Source organism: Nasonia vitripennis, chromosome 3, assembly GCF_009193385.2.
Source record: "Nasonia vitripennis strain AsymCx chromosome 3, Nvit_psr_1.1, whole genome shotgun sequence".
Lineage (NCBI taxonomy): Eukaryota > Metazoa > Arthropoda > Insecta > Hymenoptera > Pteromalidae > Nasonia > Nasonia vitripennis.
The window spans coordinates 10,930,001-10,947,312 of record NC_045759.1 but is presented as its reverse complement, the minus strand read 5'-3'; the positions used below and the strand labels follow the sequence as shown (position 1 = coordinate 10,947,312).

General features: G+C 48.8%; 1 protein-coding gene across 7 annotated transcripts in view; it reads left to right on the top strand.

Moving 5' to 3' along the window:
* Positions 1-17,312, top strand: part of LOC100117496 (latrophilin Cirl) — an 86,914-nt gene that overhangs the window by 61,358 nt on the left and 8,244 nt on the right. For 3 of the 7 annotated variants that reach the window (XM_031926386.2, XM_031926382.2, XM_031926383.2), the window contains exons 5-15: positions 3,974-4,190; positions 5,558-5,760; positions 8,622-9,254; positions 10,383-10,872; positions 11,632-11,863; positions 12,071-12,236; positions 12,336-12,550; positions 12,815-12,918; positions 13,997-14,041; positions 14,883-15,051; positions 16,993-17,238. In XM_031926386.2, coding sequence (XP_031782246.1) covers positions 3,974-4,190; positions 5,558-5,760; positions 8,622-9,254; positions 10,383-10,872; positions 11,632-11,863; positions 12,071-12,236; positions 12,336-12,550; positions 12,815-12,918; positions 13,997-14,041; positions 14,883-15,051; positions 16,993-17,238 — 2,720 coding nt within the window. Of the gene's footprint in view, positions 1-3,973; positions 4,191-5,557; positions 5,761-8,621; positions 9,255-10,382; positions 10,873-11,631; positions 11,864-12,070; positions 12,237-12,335; positions 12,551-12,814; positions 12,919-13,996; positions 14,042-14,882; positions 15,052-16,992 lie in introns of all 7 variants that reach the window. The other 4 variants (XM_032598721.1, XM_031926385.2, XM_031926384.2 and 1 more) reach the window with 3 other exon arrangements.

The following is a 17,312-nucleotide window of genomic DNA, read 5'->3' as shown; positions in this document are numbered from 1 at the left end:
TATAGCGTGCGAGCTGGGATACACACGTGTAGGACGTGCCCATCGCGATAAGGATTTCATTACACGCGCGATATCGATCTCATTTCATGCGTCAGTACCTATAATGTCGACGGCGGGTCGCTCTCGCTCGCTCGCTCGCGAGAGCGCGAGAGCGCGAGAAGGGTAGGTGTGTGTATATATAGGCAAAGGAGCCTGTCCGCCGCGCCATCGCCCGGCTTCGGAACGCGTCATGCTATTACGGGCTTTATGGTTCAGTTGGTACTTACCGGGAGACTCGCAGAGCCTCTTTTTCGAGCCTTTAATTGACGATAAAGATATGGAAATTGAACAATTACGCGGCTGCCGCTCCTTCTTCCGGCGCCCCCGTTATCAATCTGTCGCTTCTCTCTCGCTCGCTTTCGTATTACACACATCGGCTGCGCGAACGATTTTATTGGGGGATAGCGCGCGCGCGCGGCGTGTGTATCGGGCCGGAAACGCGCTCGCGGCCGAGGGCCCGGATAAAGGAGCAGTCATGGCGGCCCCGGGGAAAAGCGACGCTGCAGCCAGCTGTGCTGCTGCAGGAGAGGGAGGGCGAGAAAGAGGCGGAGAAGCCCGCGCGCAAGAAGACGAAGAAGAGGAGAAGCAGCAGCAGCAGAAGGAGAAGAAGCAGAAGAAGAAGAAGAAGAAGAAGGGAAGGGGCTATCGGTAACGGACATCGCAACGTCCGGTATTTTAGCTTATCGGCCGAGGCCCCTTCGGCCAATAAAGATGGCCGGTAAGCGGGAGATAGCCCCGCGCGCGCGCGCCGCCACCGCGAAATACGTGCGCGCCTCCTATTCTCGGATTAACCGCGACATCGCTCGTGTACTGCAGCTATGCTGCATCTCTCTCGCTCTCCCGCTGCTGCCGCGCGCACAGTTTAAAGATTCGAGCATACCTACGTGCACATGCACGGCTGCAGCTCGGCTCTATACAGATATAGTCGCGCGATACGGGTCTAGCGTGATAGCGAGCTCTAAATGCCCGCCGCGACGAGCAGCAGCCGAGCTATTCCGAAAATTAAGACGTGCACGTGTGTGCTTGCATCGGCGTGAAAAATTCACATGCGGATTTGAATAAATGTAAACTCTCGGGAGAGAAAGAGAGAGAGAGAGAGAGAGAGAGCTAAACCGATTTGACATTTTGCTAAATTTAAAATGTAAATGCGAAAATCTCGCGCCGCAACCTCTCTTTCGAATATTCAGAACGCTCATGTGTACACGCGCGCGCGCTTGGCCGAGTGTGTATGAATATTGACGGGAAAACCCGATGAATTATAGATGCCTTTTCGGAAATGTTTTTCGCACCAGCTGAAGCGGCGGCGGCGTTAATAGAATGAAAAATGCAGTGGTAAAATGCGCTTTAATTGCGCGCTTATCGCCACGATTGTTCGCGTCTTATTCAAAGCGACGCTGGATTACGCACTGGCTCTCGAAAAGGGAGTTATTTTCGCGCGTTGTGTTCGCTAATTATAACCATCGATTTTTTAAACGCAACGCCTGCGTTGTTTCTGACAACGACGGCAGAGGTGAGAGGTGAGAGGTGACGCGCTTCGCGTGTTACTCATCGCCTATTTAACGCGTTTGAATATTGTATATATTTATATTCGCGGACCGATCGATGCAGCCCTCCACAGTACCCGCGCGCGAGGGTGAAATTTTCTAATTGGAAGTGCTCGACGACGACTAGCAGCTCTCGCTGGCTGCATGTCAAAACGTCTTTTGTAATATGTTAAACTCGCGAAATCACGTATGCTCCACTTTTCCCTCGATTATACGTACGCAGCGCGAGTCGAGTTCCGTGAATTTAAACTTCGATATATTACATTACAACTGGGACAGTCGGCGACGACGATGGGCTGCGCGCGCACGCGAAAGAGTCGGAAACGCGTTGAGTGCCTGCATACAGCCCGGGAAAGTTTAACCGATTTTGGCTGGGAAATTAATTATAAACGCGTGTGTGCGTACGGGGGGAAGAAAATTTGGTAAAGTTGTCTCGGAAAATTTCCTGCGGTAGGAATTAATCAATCGCCGGTTTGCGGCGAGAGATGGAGAGAATGTTCAACACGTAACGATTATTAAAACACAGAGAAGCGGCTGCAACCGAGTCATTAAAGAAGTTCCTCCGCGACGAAGGAAATGATTAATGCAATGAAGCTGAATAAAGCTCTCGGGCGCTCCGAAATAACTGTATTTACCAAGTCTGATAATCACATTATGACCAAGTCAATTAAGCCTTTAATTAACCGGTTGCATGAAGACCGCTGCCGCGCTCTCTGTGTGTATACGCGCGTGGAGCAATAATTACTCCGCTTTATTTTTTCATTACTCTTCATCGGTCGACTACTACTCGATTTATAAGTGAGTTTCGATGCCAGTCATTCGAATGGAAACACTCGTTTTGTACATCGAGTGCAATAAGTGTCGAGCCGCAAGCGCGCGAATATAGTTGCACCTACACACCTACAAAAAGATCGAGGCATTGTGTTGTTACGCGCGCGTTATAAAAACTTTTCTCTCTCTCGATAAAACGCGCGGCGGCATATAAAATAATTAAAAAATATTTCACTCATGCATACACTCGCGCGGATCTACGTACATATAAGGTACGGGTAAATTCGGCGGGTCGCGTTTGTTAACAAAATTTAGGTCATTGCAAAGGTTTATGCGGGCGGCTCGTAAAAAGCCGCTACGTGTGCTCGTGAAAAATCCATTCTACCGGGGGAAAGGTATCTGCGGATGACATGCGAACAGATCGCTTTGCAGTATGCGCGCACTGTAATTTTTGTATGTAAATAGACGAAGTTTAAAAATTTTACTCTCTCTCTCTCTCTCTCTCTCTCTAGCTCCTGATTCTGAAAGCTGTGCGAATATACTCTTGTATACCATCCGGTGCAGCGTTATTAGCTCGCGCTTGTATCAAAATATCGAAATTCCGGCAAAGGCATTATTGATTCCACCTCCGTGAGGCTATTTTCGAACCTCCAAGCGCACACGTCGATGCAAATTTAGAGAGAAGTAATTGAGATGTATAGATATTACGAAAATAACGACGGCATCGATCCGCGAGAGAAGGAGCGAGGAAGCTTCCTATACTCCCACGCGTTATCGAAATAAAAGTTAGAGCTGCAACACACAACGGAGATCTAATTATTTTAACGAGCCTGTTTGGCGCTCGAAAAAAGAATCGCGCCGAGCAAAAAGCAAACTCGTTTGGGCGTACGCGCGCGTATACACACACAAGCGCAGAGAAAGAGAGCCCGACGACTGGGGCGAATCGAGCGGCGGAAAAATGCTTTTGCTCGAAACCAGGAAACGCTATAAAAAACAGCGTAATGCATCCGCACTCAAACATTAACGCGCCGCTTTCGCTATGAAAAATGCCTTTTGATAAAAAAGCCCGCCGCCCCCGCGTCTTTTTATGAAAATTTTAGTAAACGATTCGCGGCTTTAATTAATATCGCGCAGACGTCGCTCATATAACACGTTTTAGGGCTGCAGGGCGAGAGTTTTGAGAAAAACCTTTCAGATTATTCAATATTATATTATATAGTCTTTTATACCGTTCGGATATAGTTTTGAAATTCGCGTCGCTGGGATATGTAAAAACGTACGCGTAAAGTGTGGGAAAGAAAGAGTCCGCGCAGCTCGAAGGCACATAACGAATGTCCGGCGCTGCACATGAGCTCGGAAGCTAGTAGGTTATGTTCGGAGCCCGAGAGAGCCGGAGGTCAGTGAACCTCTGCGCCAAACATTATTGCCCGCTTCCGACACTCGGAATGCCTCGGCCGCTAAAAACGATGGAATATACGATACGAAGAAGGAGGTCGCGCTCGCACCATACCGCGTCATCGCACCGACGATAAAGCGACTCGTCCTGTGGAATTGGAGTAACGTGCATGTATAGGCTAATTGGAATAAAATGATAATTTCTCTGGATAAAATTGTTGCAGCATCAACGACGACGACGACGACGCGGCCGAGTCCGCCATGGCTGCTGACATCGGTCAGGAGTACGGGTCCTCTGGCCACGCAAGCAACGACCGCATCTAGCGTCAGCGGCAACGGCCGGTCTCCCTCGAGGATAACGACGCCAGCGCGAGCGCAGCCAGCTCAGTCGGCGAGCAGTGCCTCCTCCACCGTGGCTCCCTCGGCGAGCAGCGCCCCAAGGTCAGTACCGCTCGCGCTCCTCTCTCTCTCTCTCTCTCTCTCTCTCTCTCTCTCCCGCGAGCGATTCATTCCTTTCTCGCGCACACACGTACAGCCGTGCGCGCACACGTATACTCGCTCAGCCTCTCGGCCGCCGCCGCCGCGAGAGAGAGAGAGAGAGAGAGAGTAAGAGCGAGCATTCAACGCAAAATGCTTGCCGCCGCCGACTATATTCCTTTTATGTTTCCTTAGACAAAAGCTAAATTTACGACACTGACGCCTGACACGCCTGACCCCGCGAGCGCGGAGAGCCTGCGCGCTCTCCGCTCCGAGGGCCAGACTAGAATCTATGCGTCACCCTAATGCTATCTAATCACTCTTTCTCTGACTGACTATACGCGCGGTGCGCGCTCGGTTTTACCTAACCGCGGATACACCTAGTGGAAAGAGGCTTATATAAGCATCATCGGGGCCGGCGGCGATAGAAAGTATTATACACGCGGCGCGCAGCGATTCCTTTAATAAAGCGCGCGCCAACGCTTTTACCTTCTCTCTATTACGCGCTCTCCGCGAGACAGAGAGAAGAGTGCACTGCACGCTCTCTCTCCTCTCCCCCTTTCTCGTAGTCCTTCTTTTTCGCTCGCGGAATCTCAAACTGGTTTGTTTCTCTGGAAGATCAATTGGACTACCGATAACCATTTTTTCCTTTTTACTCGACGTCTTTTTTAAAAGAGCTGCTGCTGCAGCCACGTCGCACGGGGATGAGAGACGACGCTTCTCTCGCAGCAACAGCAGCAAGTAGTCGCTTCGCTGCAACTGTGTTTTGACTCTCGGAATTAAATATTTTGGGATCCGCCGCGGATAGATTTTTATCTCGGCCGGCGCTTACACACCGCGTGCGCGTGTACTCGCGTGTTCGATTTTTCCGACGACTCCTCGTCGGAACCGCCGCCGCCGGCTGACCTATGCGTTTTTCCTCATTTTTCCAAGCGCGCCCATCCAATTAACAGAGCTGCGCGCCGTCGCGCGGTTATAATTATTTCGAAGTATTGTCGTCGCGCGGCGACAGCGGCGGCCTGGATTCCGCGCTCTTGCATGCTTTATAAATACTCGCCGGCATTTTTCGAGAGCGACGCATCGCGCTTCCGTTATTAGTCGCCGGCGCGACTGCGGTTACGGGCGATTTGAAAATGCGGTTTCTGTTCTGTCTACCTGATACGCGCCGCGTGTCAGCTTTCCGCCGCGCGGCGATACTCTTATTTATGCGCCTGATCCCGGGAATATCGATGCGAAAGCCCCGAGGAATCCCGAGGAACGAATGCGGCCGCATAAACTGTCAATCGCAGGTGAAATATGCTGAAAAAATAATCCTCCGTTTCTTTGAACAGCAGGCCGTCATCGACGAGGCCCTGGACCGACGACGAGTCGATCGAGGACGAGGAGGACGAGGACGAGGAGGAGGTCGTGGCGCCGCCGCCAGATGACGCGATCAGGCCCCTCGAGCCGGCAGCGACGCAGGAGCCGACTCAGCAGCCGCCTTTCACCTCCTCGACTCTGCCGCCCTGGAAAACTAATCGCAGAACGCCGACAGGTATGTGTACAGATGTGCAGCCCATACCTATACTATGCGCAACTCTCGGCTGCTGCGGCGGCCATCAATCGACCCGCCGCCGCCGCCGCCGCCGCCGCCGCCGCCGCCGCCGCCGCCGCCGCAGCTACGGCCTTTTACTTTATTCCGCGAGATTTTTTTCCCTCCTCTCTTCTTCGCTCTGCAGAGAGCTGCGATTACTTCTCTCTCGCTCGCTCTCTCCTATGCATCTCCTACACTTTTCATTTATTTCTATCTTTCTCGCTGAGAGAACAGCGACTGCGGCCTTCGCCACTGCTACATACTTTCAATCGTACAGGCGCGGAGAGCCGTCGACGTTGCGGCAGACACACATTCTTACACGAAACAGATGAGAAAATGCAAAAAGCGGGCCGAGCGCGAGGTGTGAGCCTCTCGCGTTTAATACCACGCCGCTCTTTCTCCACATATTACACACTTATACCCTGCTGCACCGGCGCTCTGCAGCGAGTGCATACAGTACATACTACATACGTATACGTACACGCTCGCGGCTCGAATCGTTGTAGCGCGATAAGATAAGCTCTCTCGCTCAGCGCATTAAAGTCGCTGCTCTGGATATAGAATATCGTCGAGCATTATTGTTTTTATAAACATTCCTGATCGCGTAACACAAAGCGCTCGCTGCACATGCACACACACACGGATGACCGATCGCCGCGAGAGGACGTGACTAATAACGCATTCTTTTATGTGGTTTAACGCGATGACACATTTCCACTGCAAGAGAGAGATTTTTCTCTTCCATACGCGAGCGGCGCAGAGATTGTTTACCTAATGGATAAGACATAAGTAGATGTGCGCGGCCGCGTCGATATTTACATAGAGCCCGATGCTTCTTAACACACACAGATGCGGCAGATGTTTCGACGGGCGCCGGATTCTTATCGGAGGAGCGGTTATTAGGAGCCGCGCGTAAATCACGCTGTGGGAGATCTCTCTCTCTCTCTCTCTCTCTCTCTCTCTCTCTCTCTCTCTCTCTCTCCTTCTCTCTGTCCGCGTATATAAATTCAATAACCGTTCCGAACGTTTGTTAATGCGACGACCAACGCGATTAGAGTTATGTACACTCTCCGCTCTCTCGCTGCGTGTGTATCTGTGCACCGCTATTTTTAGCGCTGCCCGTATAAATAACGCGCTTGATGCAATTACATCGGTCTCTCAATAAACCCATTACGCGAGAGAGAGAGAGAGAGAGAGAGAGAGAGAGAGAGAGAGAGAGAGAGAGAGAGGCACACGGAGAAATCTATCCGCGAGCGAGTCCGCCGCGCTGATTGTTCTCAAGTGGCCGCGGCGCGTTTTATTCACTGAATCACACTAGTTCTATCGCGTATATCCATAATACGCGCCAGCGGTACGTGCCTGCGAGCCTGCGAAACAATGCTGATTTTTGCTTTCTTTTTAATTGCTCATACTGAGCTGCGGCGCACATACGCGTGTAGAGTGAATCATTGTTCCTTACACTCTTACACCTACTATATAAGTATATATTGCGGGCTGCGCAGTAAAACTCTCGCTTTACGCCGGTTTCACGTGTTAATTTAATAAAATTTTGAGCCGCCCGCGCGTGCGCGCAAAGCGAATTTACGCGCGGAATTAAAAGGAGGAATTTACGATAATCGCGAGTGGGCTTTTCGCGTTTTTCGGCAGTCGCACAAATTCGCGGACGTTACTGCGCCGAGATAAGATCGACGAGGAGAATGACAAACCGGAATATCGGACTAATGCAGCCCGGCCGATTTCGGAAGGCATTTAAAGAGCGCTCAGCGGGATCGCAAAAATGCGGTGGAGCTGGAAAATATGATAAAATATTTATAGAGGGCGCGAGCGGAGAACCGAGAGTTTGCTCGAATCGCTCTTTAATGGAGGAGGGGAACGTCGTTCAATTAGAGTACGAGCGCGAGAATTTATTTTAATCAAGTAACTTTGAACCCGCCCCGGAATATTTGATTTAAAGACGAATACTCGGCGGCGGCGTTGCGCTATAGCCGGCGAAATTTAATTCTACTTGCGTACTCGTCGTGTTTAAATAGGAACTAGAGAGCCGAGCGAGCTCCGGATTTTCCTCAGACCGTGTGCCGCAGCTGCAGTGACAGCAGCAGAAACCGAGAGCTGTTTCCTTGGCGAAGCAAAAAATTGGACACGTGTTTCAGCGCCCCTTTTTAACGGGTCTTGCGCGCTTTTCAAGTTGCATTTCGCGGATTTAGAACGCTTAACGCGATTAGAGCGCACGACGCGGACCTCTTGCGTAATTAATCGAGTTTCATTTCGACGAGCTTAATCATCAACTCGCCGACGTGTATTATTAATTTTCGAAAAAGCCGCGCGACTTTGTGCACACTGCATACACACACGCGCGCGCGTCTCATTCAAAGGACCGGCGAGTAATGGAAGACGTAATTGCGTTTTTCAAAAACTCACTCTCGCCTTAATAAAAAACGCACAAGCCACTCGCGCGCGTCTCTATTGGATAATGACTTGGGAAATTCAATAGGAACTCCGCTGGAGAGCGCATCAGCTACTCCTCTTTGATCCGCTTGCCCGTGTGCGCTGGAGAGAAAGGCCCGAGTCAATTTACTTCAAAAAGTACTTGAAAAATTGCTAATTCTTCTTGCCATCGGAGCTGCGAAAGCTCTCTCGCGCGAGTCTTGACCGGCCTGTACGGGGGAGATAAGGTCACAGCTTAACGACTTATGCAGATGAGCAGGCGCGGAGGGAAAAATTATTATCGCGTGCGTTGCAGTATAAGTCGCTGCTTCGCTCGAAAAAATGAAACGAAAGCTAATCGCGCATGTGTTTTTCATCTCTCTGTTTCTTTTCCATAGGGAACGTCTACAATGGAAACTCGGGCCAGCACCATCACGGGCCGTTCTGCAGTGCGCCGGGGGTCGTGCGCAAGCTCAGCTGGCACGAGACCCGGGTCAACAATACGGCCGAGCAGAGCTGTCCGGAAGGAACGACCGGCATGGCTTACTGGCGCTGCCTGCCCGGCCGGCACGACGACGAGCCGGGCGTCTGGGAGCGAAAGACGCCCGACCTCAAGGACTGCCGCAGCGTCTGGCTGACCTCGCTCGCGAGAAGCGTCCAGGAGGGCGAGCTCATCCTGAAGGTGAGCAGCGACCTCAGCCAGGTGACCAGCAACAGCAGCAACCTCTACGGCGGGGACATGCTCATCACCACGCAGATCATCCGCAACATGACCGACAAGATGGCCAAGGACATCAGCGCCTACCAGGACCCGCGGCAGAAGGTCGTCAGCGTGGAGGAGCTTCTCCAGGGAGCCGTCACTACCAGCAGTAATCTGCTCGACCAGTCCGAGTCGTGGAACGACCTGAATCACACCGACCAGAGGATAGTGGCGAGCTCGCTGCTCCAGGGTCTCGAGGAGAACGCCTTTCTCCTCGCCGACACGCTCACCTATGAGAAGAGGACCAACTACAGTCGCATCAACAACATCCGTGAGTCATACGCGCAGCCGGCGCGCCTCTTTTATTTTCCTCCGTATACCTTCTCTCTTTCTCCTCGGAGTTTTCCTCCGCAACCGCCGCCGCCGCCGGCTATGTATAACCTCGCCATTTGCGCTTTAATGGACTATTACTTTTTTACCGTTTTCCTCCGCGAAATGGGGGAGCGAATACGCCAAACATTACTACACTTGGCGCCGCAGCGCCTTTTTGCCCGTGTGCGTTTCGCGCGCCCGAGTTGGATTTTTTTCTCTCTCTCATACTCCAGCCGGTATACAGCAGCAGCTTTTATTGCCATGTCGTATAGCGTCGCCCGGTCATCTGCCTGTGCAAACGCGGCGCACAGCGCTTTTTCGGATTATCCGCGATTTCGATAAAGACGAGAGCGCGATTTCCGCGGAAAAGGAGTACAGAGAAGCGAACGCTACTCTAAAAGCGCGCGCCCTCGGGGGTGAAGTGAATCAATACTATTGCCGTCTCGCGAGCGGCTCTCTCTCTCTCTCTCTCTCTCTCTCTTTCTCTCTCGCTCCACTCCGCCACAGACTTTTAAGCTACTGTTCTCCTAGTACAGCCGATTCACCTTTGACTCCGTAAATATTACTTGCCGGCAGAGAAAGAGAAAGATCGGGCGCATCTTTTATTTATGACGTCTTCAGAGGGGAGAGAAAAGAGAGAGAGAGAGAGAGAGAGAGAGAGACTTGACTGATTTTTTATTTGCTCCGCGCAGCGAAGCTCACCTATTGCGATTCCTTTAGGCAGCTCGCGCGCTACGCGCGTGTGCGCCCGGTGTCTACGGGGCATCAAGCGGGTTACGCGTTAATAAGCCTCGTAAATAAAGAGATAAAAAATGGCGAAGCCGCTATCAATTCGCCGAGGCTAACAAATGGCCCTCCTCCTTCTGGAAGGAGGAAAAAATAGTGCTCTCGGTCGGTCTGTGTGTTATACGTACTATATATACGAGGGTTGTAAAAGAAAAAGAAAGGTATATAGCTCAACGGCGGCAGCGGCGAAGGGAAGCAGTAGCTCCGAGGAGAGAAAGGGATTGTCTAGCAGCGGAAAGAGAATTGGATTTGGAGGGACGGGAATGTAAGTGTGCGTGTGTTCGTGTGTTCTTTCCTTTAGTGATGGAGGTGTGGGTGCTGGATGTGCGGAGCCTCGAGAACGAAGTCGTGGTCTTTCCGAGCGAGCAGCACCGCAAGGACAAATGGGCAGGGCTGAGCGTCGAGCTGGCGTCCTCCCTCCTGGGAAAGGTGAGCAGCAAGGACGGCTTCGTCAGGCTCGTCTTTATGGCCTTCGACAGGCTCGAGAAGATCCTCAAGCCCCAGAGCAACGACGACTTCCCCGGCCAGCAGCTTTCCATCAACGAGCAACGCGAGCCTGCCGAGTCTTCCTCCTCATCCTCTTCCGCAGCGGCCCAGCAGCTCGAGCAGAAGCAGAAGCAGCGCGCCAACACCTCCAGCATATTAAACAGCAAAGTGATTTCGGCCTCCCTCAGCGGGGGCCGGCACATCAAGCTGCCCGAGGGCGAGTTCGTCAAGCTCCATTTGAAGCACCTCGAGAAATCATCCAACTACACCAACCCGCGCTGCGTCTTCTGGAACTTTACCGCCAAGTAAGTGCATTGTCTCTTTTTCTCTTTTAGCCGATAACCCTTATCGGCTTTTTCACTCGACTCTCGCCTGATTCAGTCTCGGCCAATATTTGCAGGAGTGCCGCGCCGACCAATTAATCACTTCGCACACTTTGGGCTTACGCCTGTTTACGATTTATTCGGACCGCGCGCGCTCGCGCGCCCCGCGTGTGTAAATAAAAGGTGCGCAAGTTAATGGATGATAAAGCGACGCATGAATATTCTAGCTGTATCTCGAGAGACGTCGTCCACTTAAAGCGTCTGCACGCAGCCGCCGCTTTTTCCCTCTTTTTCGAGCGACCAACGATCTCTCCCGTCGTCTCCCGGCCAAGTGACAATTACGGCTTTTCAATGAGTTAACGCGCGGCCAACGGGGACTAATTGAAAAATGACGTCGAATCGATTGCGGACTGTTGTGTAAAGGACCGAAATTACACGGGGCGGCTGCTGTCGCGCACGCGCGCGCGCGTCTTTATGAGGATAATACAATTAAACAATGACGCTAACTGGCCTCGTTTTAATAATCGATACGCCGACATTCATTAAATGCAAATTAGAATCTGCAGAAACGCATGAAATTATGGTCTTTATCGTGTTCTCGAGCGCGCCGAGTGCGCGCGAATCCGAATGGGAAAAGGAACGCATATAAAGAGAGTCGAGGGGGAGGGAGAAACGGGTTATTCGACAAATAAAAACGAAGGAGATTTGGCTAAGCTCATAATTCACTTGACGCAATTACAGCGATTGGTCGGAGGAAGGCTGCATCAAACGCCAGAGCAACGCTACGCACACGGTCTGCGAGTGCAATCACCTCACCAACTTTGCCATCCTCATGGACTGGAATGACGCGACGAGCACGCTCTCCGCTGCCCATCAGATGACACTTCACATAATCACCTACATTGGCTGTATAATATCGGTCGTCTGCCTGTTTCTCGCCATCATCACCTTCCAATTGTTCCGTGGTCTCAAGGTAAATATATGCGCACTATTGTGGATCTAGCGATGAGAGATTGTACATACCACCGCTATACCTACAGCTGTCCGCCTAATATACAGGCTTTTTGTTTTTATACCCGTTGTTTATAACGGCCGCCCGTAAAAGCACTCGTTATTCGGGAATGCTTCATAAAGATAAAGAATATAAAACCGGGGGTCCCCCATTTTTGCATTTTCGCAGTCGGACAGGACAACGATTCATAAAAATCTCTGCATCTGCCTCTTCATCGCCGAGGTCGTCTTCATCTGCGGAATCGAACAGACGTGGTCGAAGACGCTGTGCGGCATCGTTGCGGGTCTGCTGCACTTCTTCTTTTTGTGCGCCTTCGCCTGGATGTTCCTCGAAGGTATGGGTTGCTGCCGCTATTCTTTTTGCGTGAAAGAGACTTTTTAGCTGACGAGCAGAAAGGGAGAGACTACTATTCTGGACGATTTCGGGCTTTTAGGTTTTCAGCTGTACGTCATGCTGATTGAGGTATTCGAAGCTGAGAAGTCGAGGCTCCGCTGGTATTACCTCGTAGCTTATGGCGCGCCGCTACTCGTCGTTGGAATCTCCTGTGTAATTGATAGCAGTGGTTACGGTACGGACGACTACTGCTGGCTCAGCGCGGACAATTACTTCATATTCAGCTTTGTGGGACCAGTCATTCTCGTCATACTGGTATTTTTTTATTGCCATTTTTTAAGCTCCTTCGCCCCATGCCCTCCCTTTTTTCATTCCTCATTTCAATATCATATATGGCGCTATGCGCGTAAATACCCCGAGCGAATTAACAGCCTTGTAAAAACAAAACGAGCTCGTATTCGGGTTTTATTTTTTTTTTAATTAAACCTCCCCAATCCTCCTGGCCTCCGTTACCGCACAAATGTGGGTGTTGTATTACGCGTAACAATGAATTTTGCGAATTTCTGCGTTTCCCCACAGGCCAACCTAGTGTTCCTATCCATGGCGATCTACATGATGTGCAGGCACGCCAACACGACCGTCTCCATGAAGAGCAAGGAACACTCGCGGCTGGCGAGCGCAAGGTAAGAACCGCCAACGAAACGACGTGCCCTCGGCGCCGGATGTGTAAATATATTTAAATTAACGTCGACTGCGACTAAGACTACGATGACTGTATAGAACGATGATATGTCGAAATACTCTGGAAAAACTCGCGTTTGTTGATCACAATGACGAATATTTTTACGATACATACATATTTATGACGACACTATAATATACGCGGCTCATATCTCCTCTAATCGAGTAGTTCTTAAAGTGTTTGTTTGGCGCTTAGAGTTTTTTTTTCACGCAAGCTTTATTATATATATATACTTGCTTTGTACACGAATTTCATATTCTGTATATGATGAGAGAAGGAGACTCACTGGCAACTTTTTTTTTGTCTCTTAATTTGGTCACTGTTTGGTTTTGGTTATAAAGTTTAATTTTCTCTTTTTACAGTTTAATTTGGTTTGAAAGTATTTTGTTGGAATGTACTCAAGTTGCGTTTCACACAATACACGCTCGTCGCAAAAATAATTTTATGCAATATGCACAGTACTTATGTTGAATTCATAATGAATAGTATCGAGTCAGACCGACTAATGAATTCATTATCGGTAAAGGCACGCGACCAAGAACAATATTAATTGCGACATCTCAATCAGTTTATCCGATATCGTTTATATCCGTGGCAATAGTAATTTAACACATGCGGATTTCCGTATAATTATCGATAGTCGCGAGCAGATTCAATTTCTTAAAATTTGTCTTTTTCGATTACAAAACAAATACTAGCGATGATTCGCGGTTTATGTGTGTGTGTATTTTTTTTTTTGTACTTGCATTATGTATCACACGACTGGTAGATTCGAATTGCTATTGATGAAATAAGTAGTATAAGGTGAAAGTCTGTAATCGTTTTTTTAACTCTGTGTTGTAATCGAGTATAATAGTGAGAGTACAAAATGATTAATTGATTCTATATTTAGAAAAAAACTGATGGTGTCGGTAAAATCACCTAACTATTGCTGTCTTGTTTCATTTTTGTATTAAAACTTCTACCCACTTCTGTCTACACTGTTCTACATTCTTCTGCATGGCGTGGTTGGTTGGTAGTGGAAAGGAAGAGAATGCTCTTCCCAACAAATTGCAAGCGCACTTGTAAGATATTTACAATTTATTATTAACTCTCACGCTATTTTTTTGATTTTTCTCCATATCATTCATTCACTTTAAAATTTTTTTCAGTTTATCATTCGAATTATTTGTAATTATATTATTGGTCACTAAAAATGATTCACTGACTTTTTTCTGAAGCATATATTACACACAAGTAAAAGCTAGATATACACACTAACTTTTTATAGATCTAAATAAACTGCTGTATGTGTAACGCTAAACACACAATTTCTGCCATTTTATCTTATTTAAGCAAATTTATTCGTTTCGTATAACTGTACTCTTTTAAACCATATATTATATCTAAGCTAATGTCGCCGAAAGCAATATCTTTAAATAAGACGCCTGCCTTAATTAAGTATTACACAGCTCAGTGTCAAATAATAAAAAGTAATCTATAAAGTAATATTAATAATTAACCATCTTTTTGTATATATTCACGTACTAACTATAAAGTAGAATTGTAGCATGATATCCTTTATTTTGGTTTTGGTATAAATTAGAACCGATATACACTCCAAGTAGTAAATAGTAAATAGTATGACCCACGTAGCTATTCATCACTCACCTCTCATCTATAAACGTAGTATTTGAGCAATCTCAGATCGATCTGATATATTATATTGAATAATGAAACTTACGTAATAATTGAGTAACGTATACAAAAATCCATAGAGCTCTTTGAATAATGACTTGTATATACGATTGTTTTTTCGCTATGAATTTTTTTTCCAAAGAATATAAAGCTATGAGATAAGTTTTCCTATGTACGATAATTAGAAGAGACGCGCATTATAAATGTCCTAAATTCCGATTCCATCAGGGCCTGGTTGAGGGGAGCGATAGTCCTGGTCTTCCTGCTGGGGCTCACCTGGACGTTCGGGCTGCTGTACTTGAACAAGAAATCCGTGATCATGGCGTACATCTTCACTGTGCTCAACAGTCTGCAGGGACTATTTATTTTTGTGTTTCACTGCGTGCAAAATGAAAAGGTAAGCTCCTCCACGATGCCCGTTAAATTGCCGCTTTACTTGCGCTCGCGCGCGTATCTTTTATTATTAAGTGCTGCTGCTGCTGCCGGCTGAGAAAACACATAAACAACCGCTATTATGTTTCGGGGAAAAAAATTAGCATTCGGTCAGAAAAAAATCCCTCTCTCGCGAGGCCAAAAGAATTCCTTTCAATTTAGGGGTGAAAAGGAATTTCTCTCGTTGGAGAAACAAAGCCAAATGCTTTTTTAAGTAAAACGATCCTCTTGTTCCGCGCGCGCGGGAGAGACGCTGCTGACAAAAGAAGACGAGCGCGCGCGCTACGTTTTTGAAGCCTCGGTAAATTTATATGATGTACATATAATAATTCCGTTCGAACTCCCCGCGCGCTCTTCTAATCAAAAGGATCATTTTTCTCTCCGGGTCTTTTAATGGTCTAAATAGAGACGCGCATTATGTGCGCGCGCGAGAGCGACGACGAGCTGAGCATAATAGGAAAAAAAGAAACGCTATACGCTCTCAGACGTCATAGCATAAAACTGACTTTCATATATCTCAACCGTCGAAATTTATCAATCTCGATGTACCGCGCCGTCGTATATAGTAGTAGTAGTACACACCGGATAGCGGCGTTTTGTCAATAACGAGCATTGTTTATACTTTATGTCTCGACAACAAGGCGCGCGAGAGCTGTCAGAGGGATGGAAAAGTTTCCTTTTCACGTTTCAATCAGTGCGCCGCGAACGCGAACTTTTTTCTCGCTCTCTCTTTCTCTCTTTCTCTCTCTCTCTCTCTCTCTCTCTCTCTCTCTCTCTCTCTCTCTCTTTCCCTTGCAATTATTAGTTTTTTCGATAAAAGGAGCGAATTGAGTCATTTTAAAACTCACAGCCATATTTCAGCGGTTAACTTTCGCAAACAAACGTTTCACGCGCATAAAGCTCACTCCCGCAGTCTCTATCTGTCTGTTTGAGCTGTTCGAGGGTGACTTCGATTCGCTTCGGTTGTTCTGATTCGTTCCGTCGACGCCGCCGACTGTACGACGAAAAATAAGCCTTACACAATTCCACTCGCTCTCGTTACGGCACATTAGTGTGTAACAGCTGTGTGCTTTGATTTTCCCTGTAAACTGGAAAATCGAGACATATCGATCTCGCGCTATTAAAGGGAAATTTACCGACGCGCAACAGCCTTATCACTCGCCTCTCTCTCAGCTCTCTATACGTGTGTATATATATACACACGACACAATCAATAACTCGAAATTCTCGAGCGGTCTGGCACATGTCAGTCCCGGTTTTGTGTCCGGGAAATCTAATCTCTCCGCCCTAATCGTTATCTCGGGGGATAAAGGCGTATATCTTATCCGTCCGGGGAAAAATGACGAATACGTGCCGCCGCAGCCGATCTCTTTCTCCGTCTCGCTCTCTCACGGTTCGTCGATGCAAATCGCGCGCTGATTGAATTGCCATTCTAAGGATTTTTTTCACGCGCGCTGTTCCATTACGAGCCAAGCCCACGCGGCAGTCATCGAAGAGTCATTGAATCGATGGGAGACAGAGTTAATTAAAACGCCGCATGCGGTCTATTCTTTCGACGGGTTTTGTTGAATTTTACACGTTTTATTGATCAGCGGCAGCAGCAGCAGTCGACGTCCCAGTTTCGAGTGTAGCTACAAAACGGTTCTGGTAAAATGAATTTATAGGAGCCGCCGACTATGCTAATTCGAATACCGGTCCCGGGTTTTAGAAATAAGCATAAATTAATGCGGCTACAGTCGTTCTGATGTAAGAGCGTATAGATTATCGTTCAATTAGCCGAAACACGGGAAGAGCTGTGTATTATACGCGCATAGGTGTAGCGTATGCGATAGCTCGGTATGTCTATACGTACTGTACAGCGTATATGTAACGTGTCTGGCTCACGGTGCGCGTGGGTGTGTTGCAGGTCCGCAAGGAGTACCGCAAGTTCATCAGGCGTCACTCGTGGCTGCCCAAGTGCCTGAGGTGCTCGAAGGGCAGTTCCGGCGGCGGCTCGGGAGGCTCCGGAGCAGGAGGCACCGGGGCGAACGGCAGCCACGGCAACTCGCACGGCGGTGGCGCCGGCAAGGACTTCGCCTCGCACAATACCTCGTCGAATCCCTCGGCCCCGACGACCGACAGCTCCGGATTGTCGCCGCACGCCAACAGCAATGTGGGTAGCACCTCGTCCGCGGCCCTCGTGCACTGCATGCTCCAGCAGGCTGCTGCAGAGCAGGCCGCCGCCGC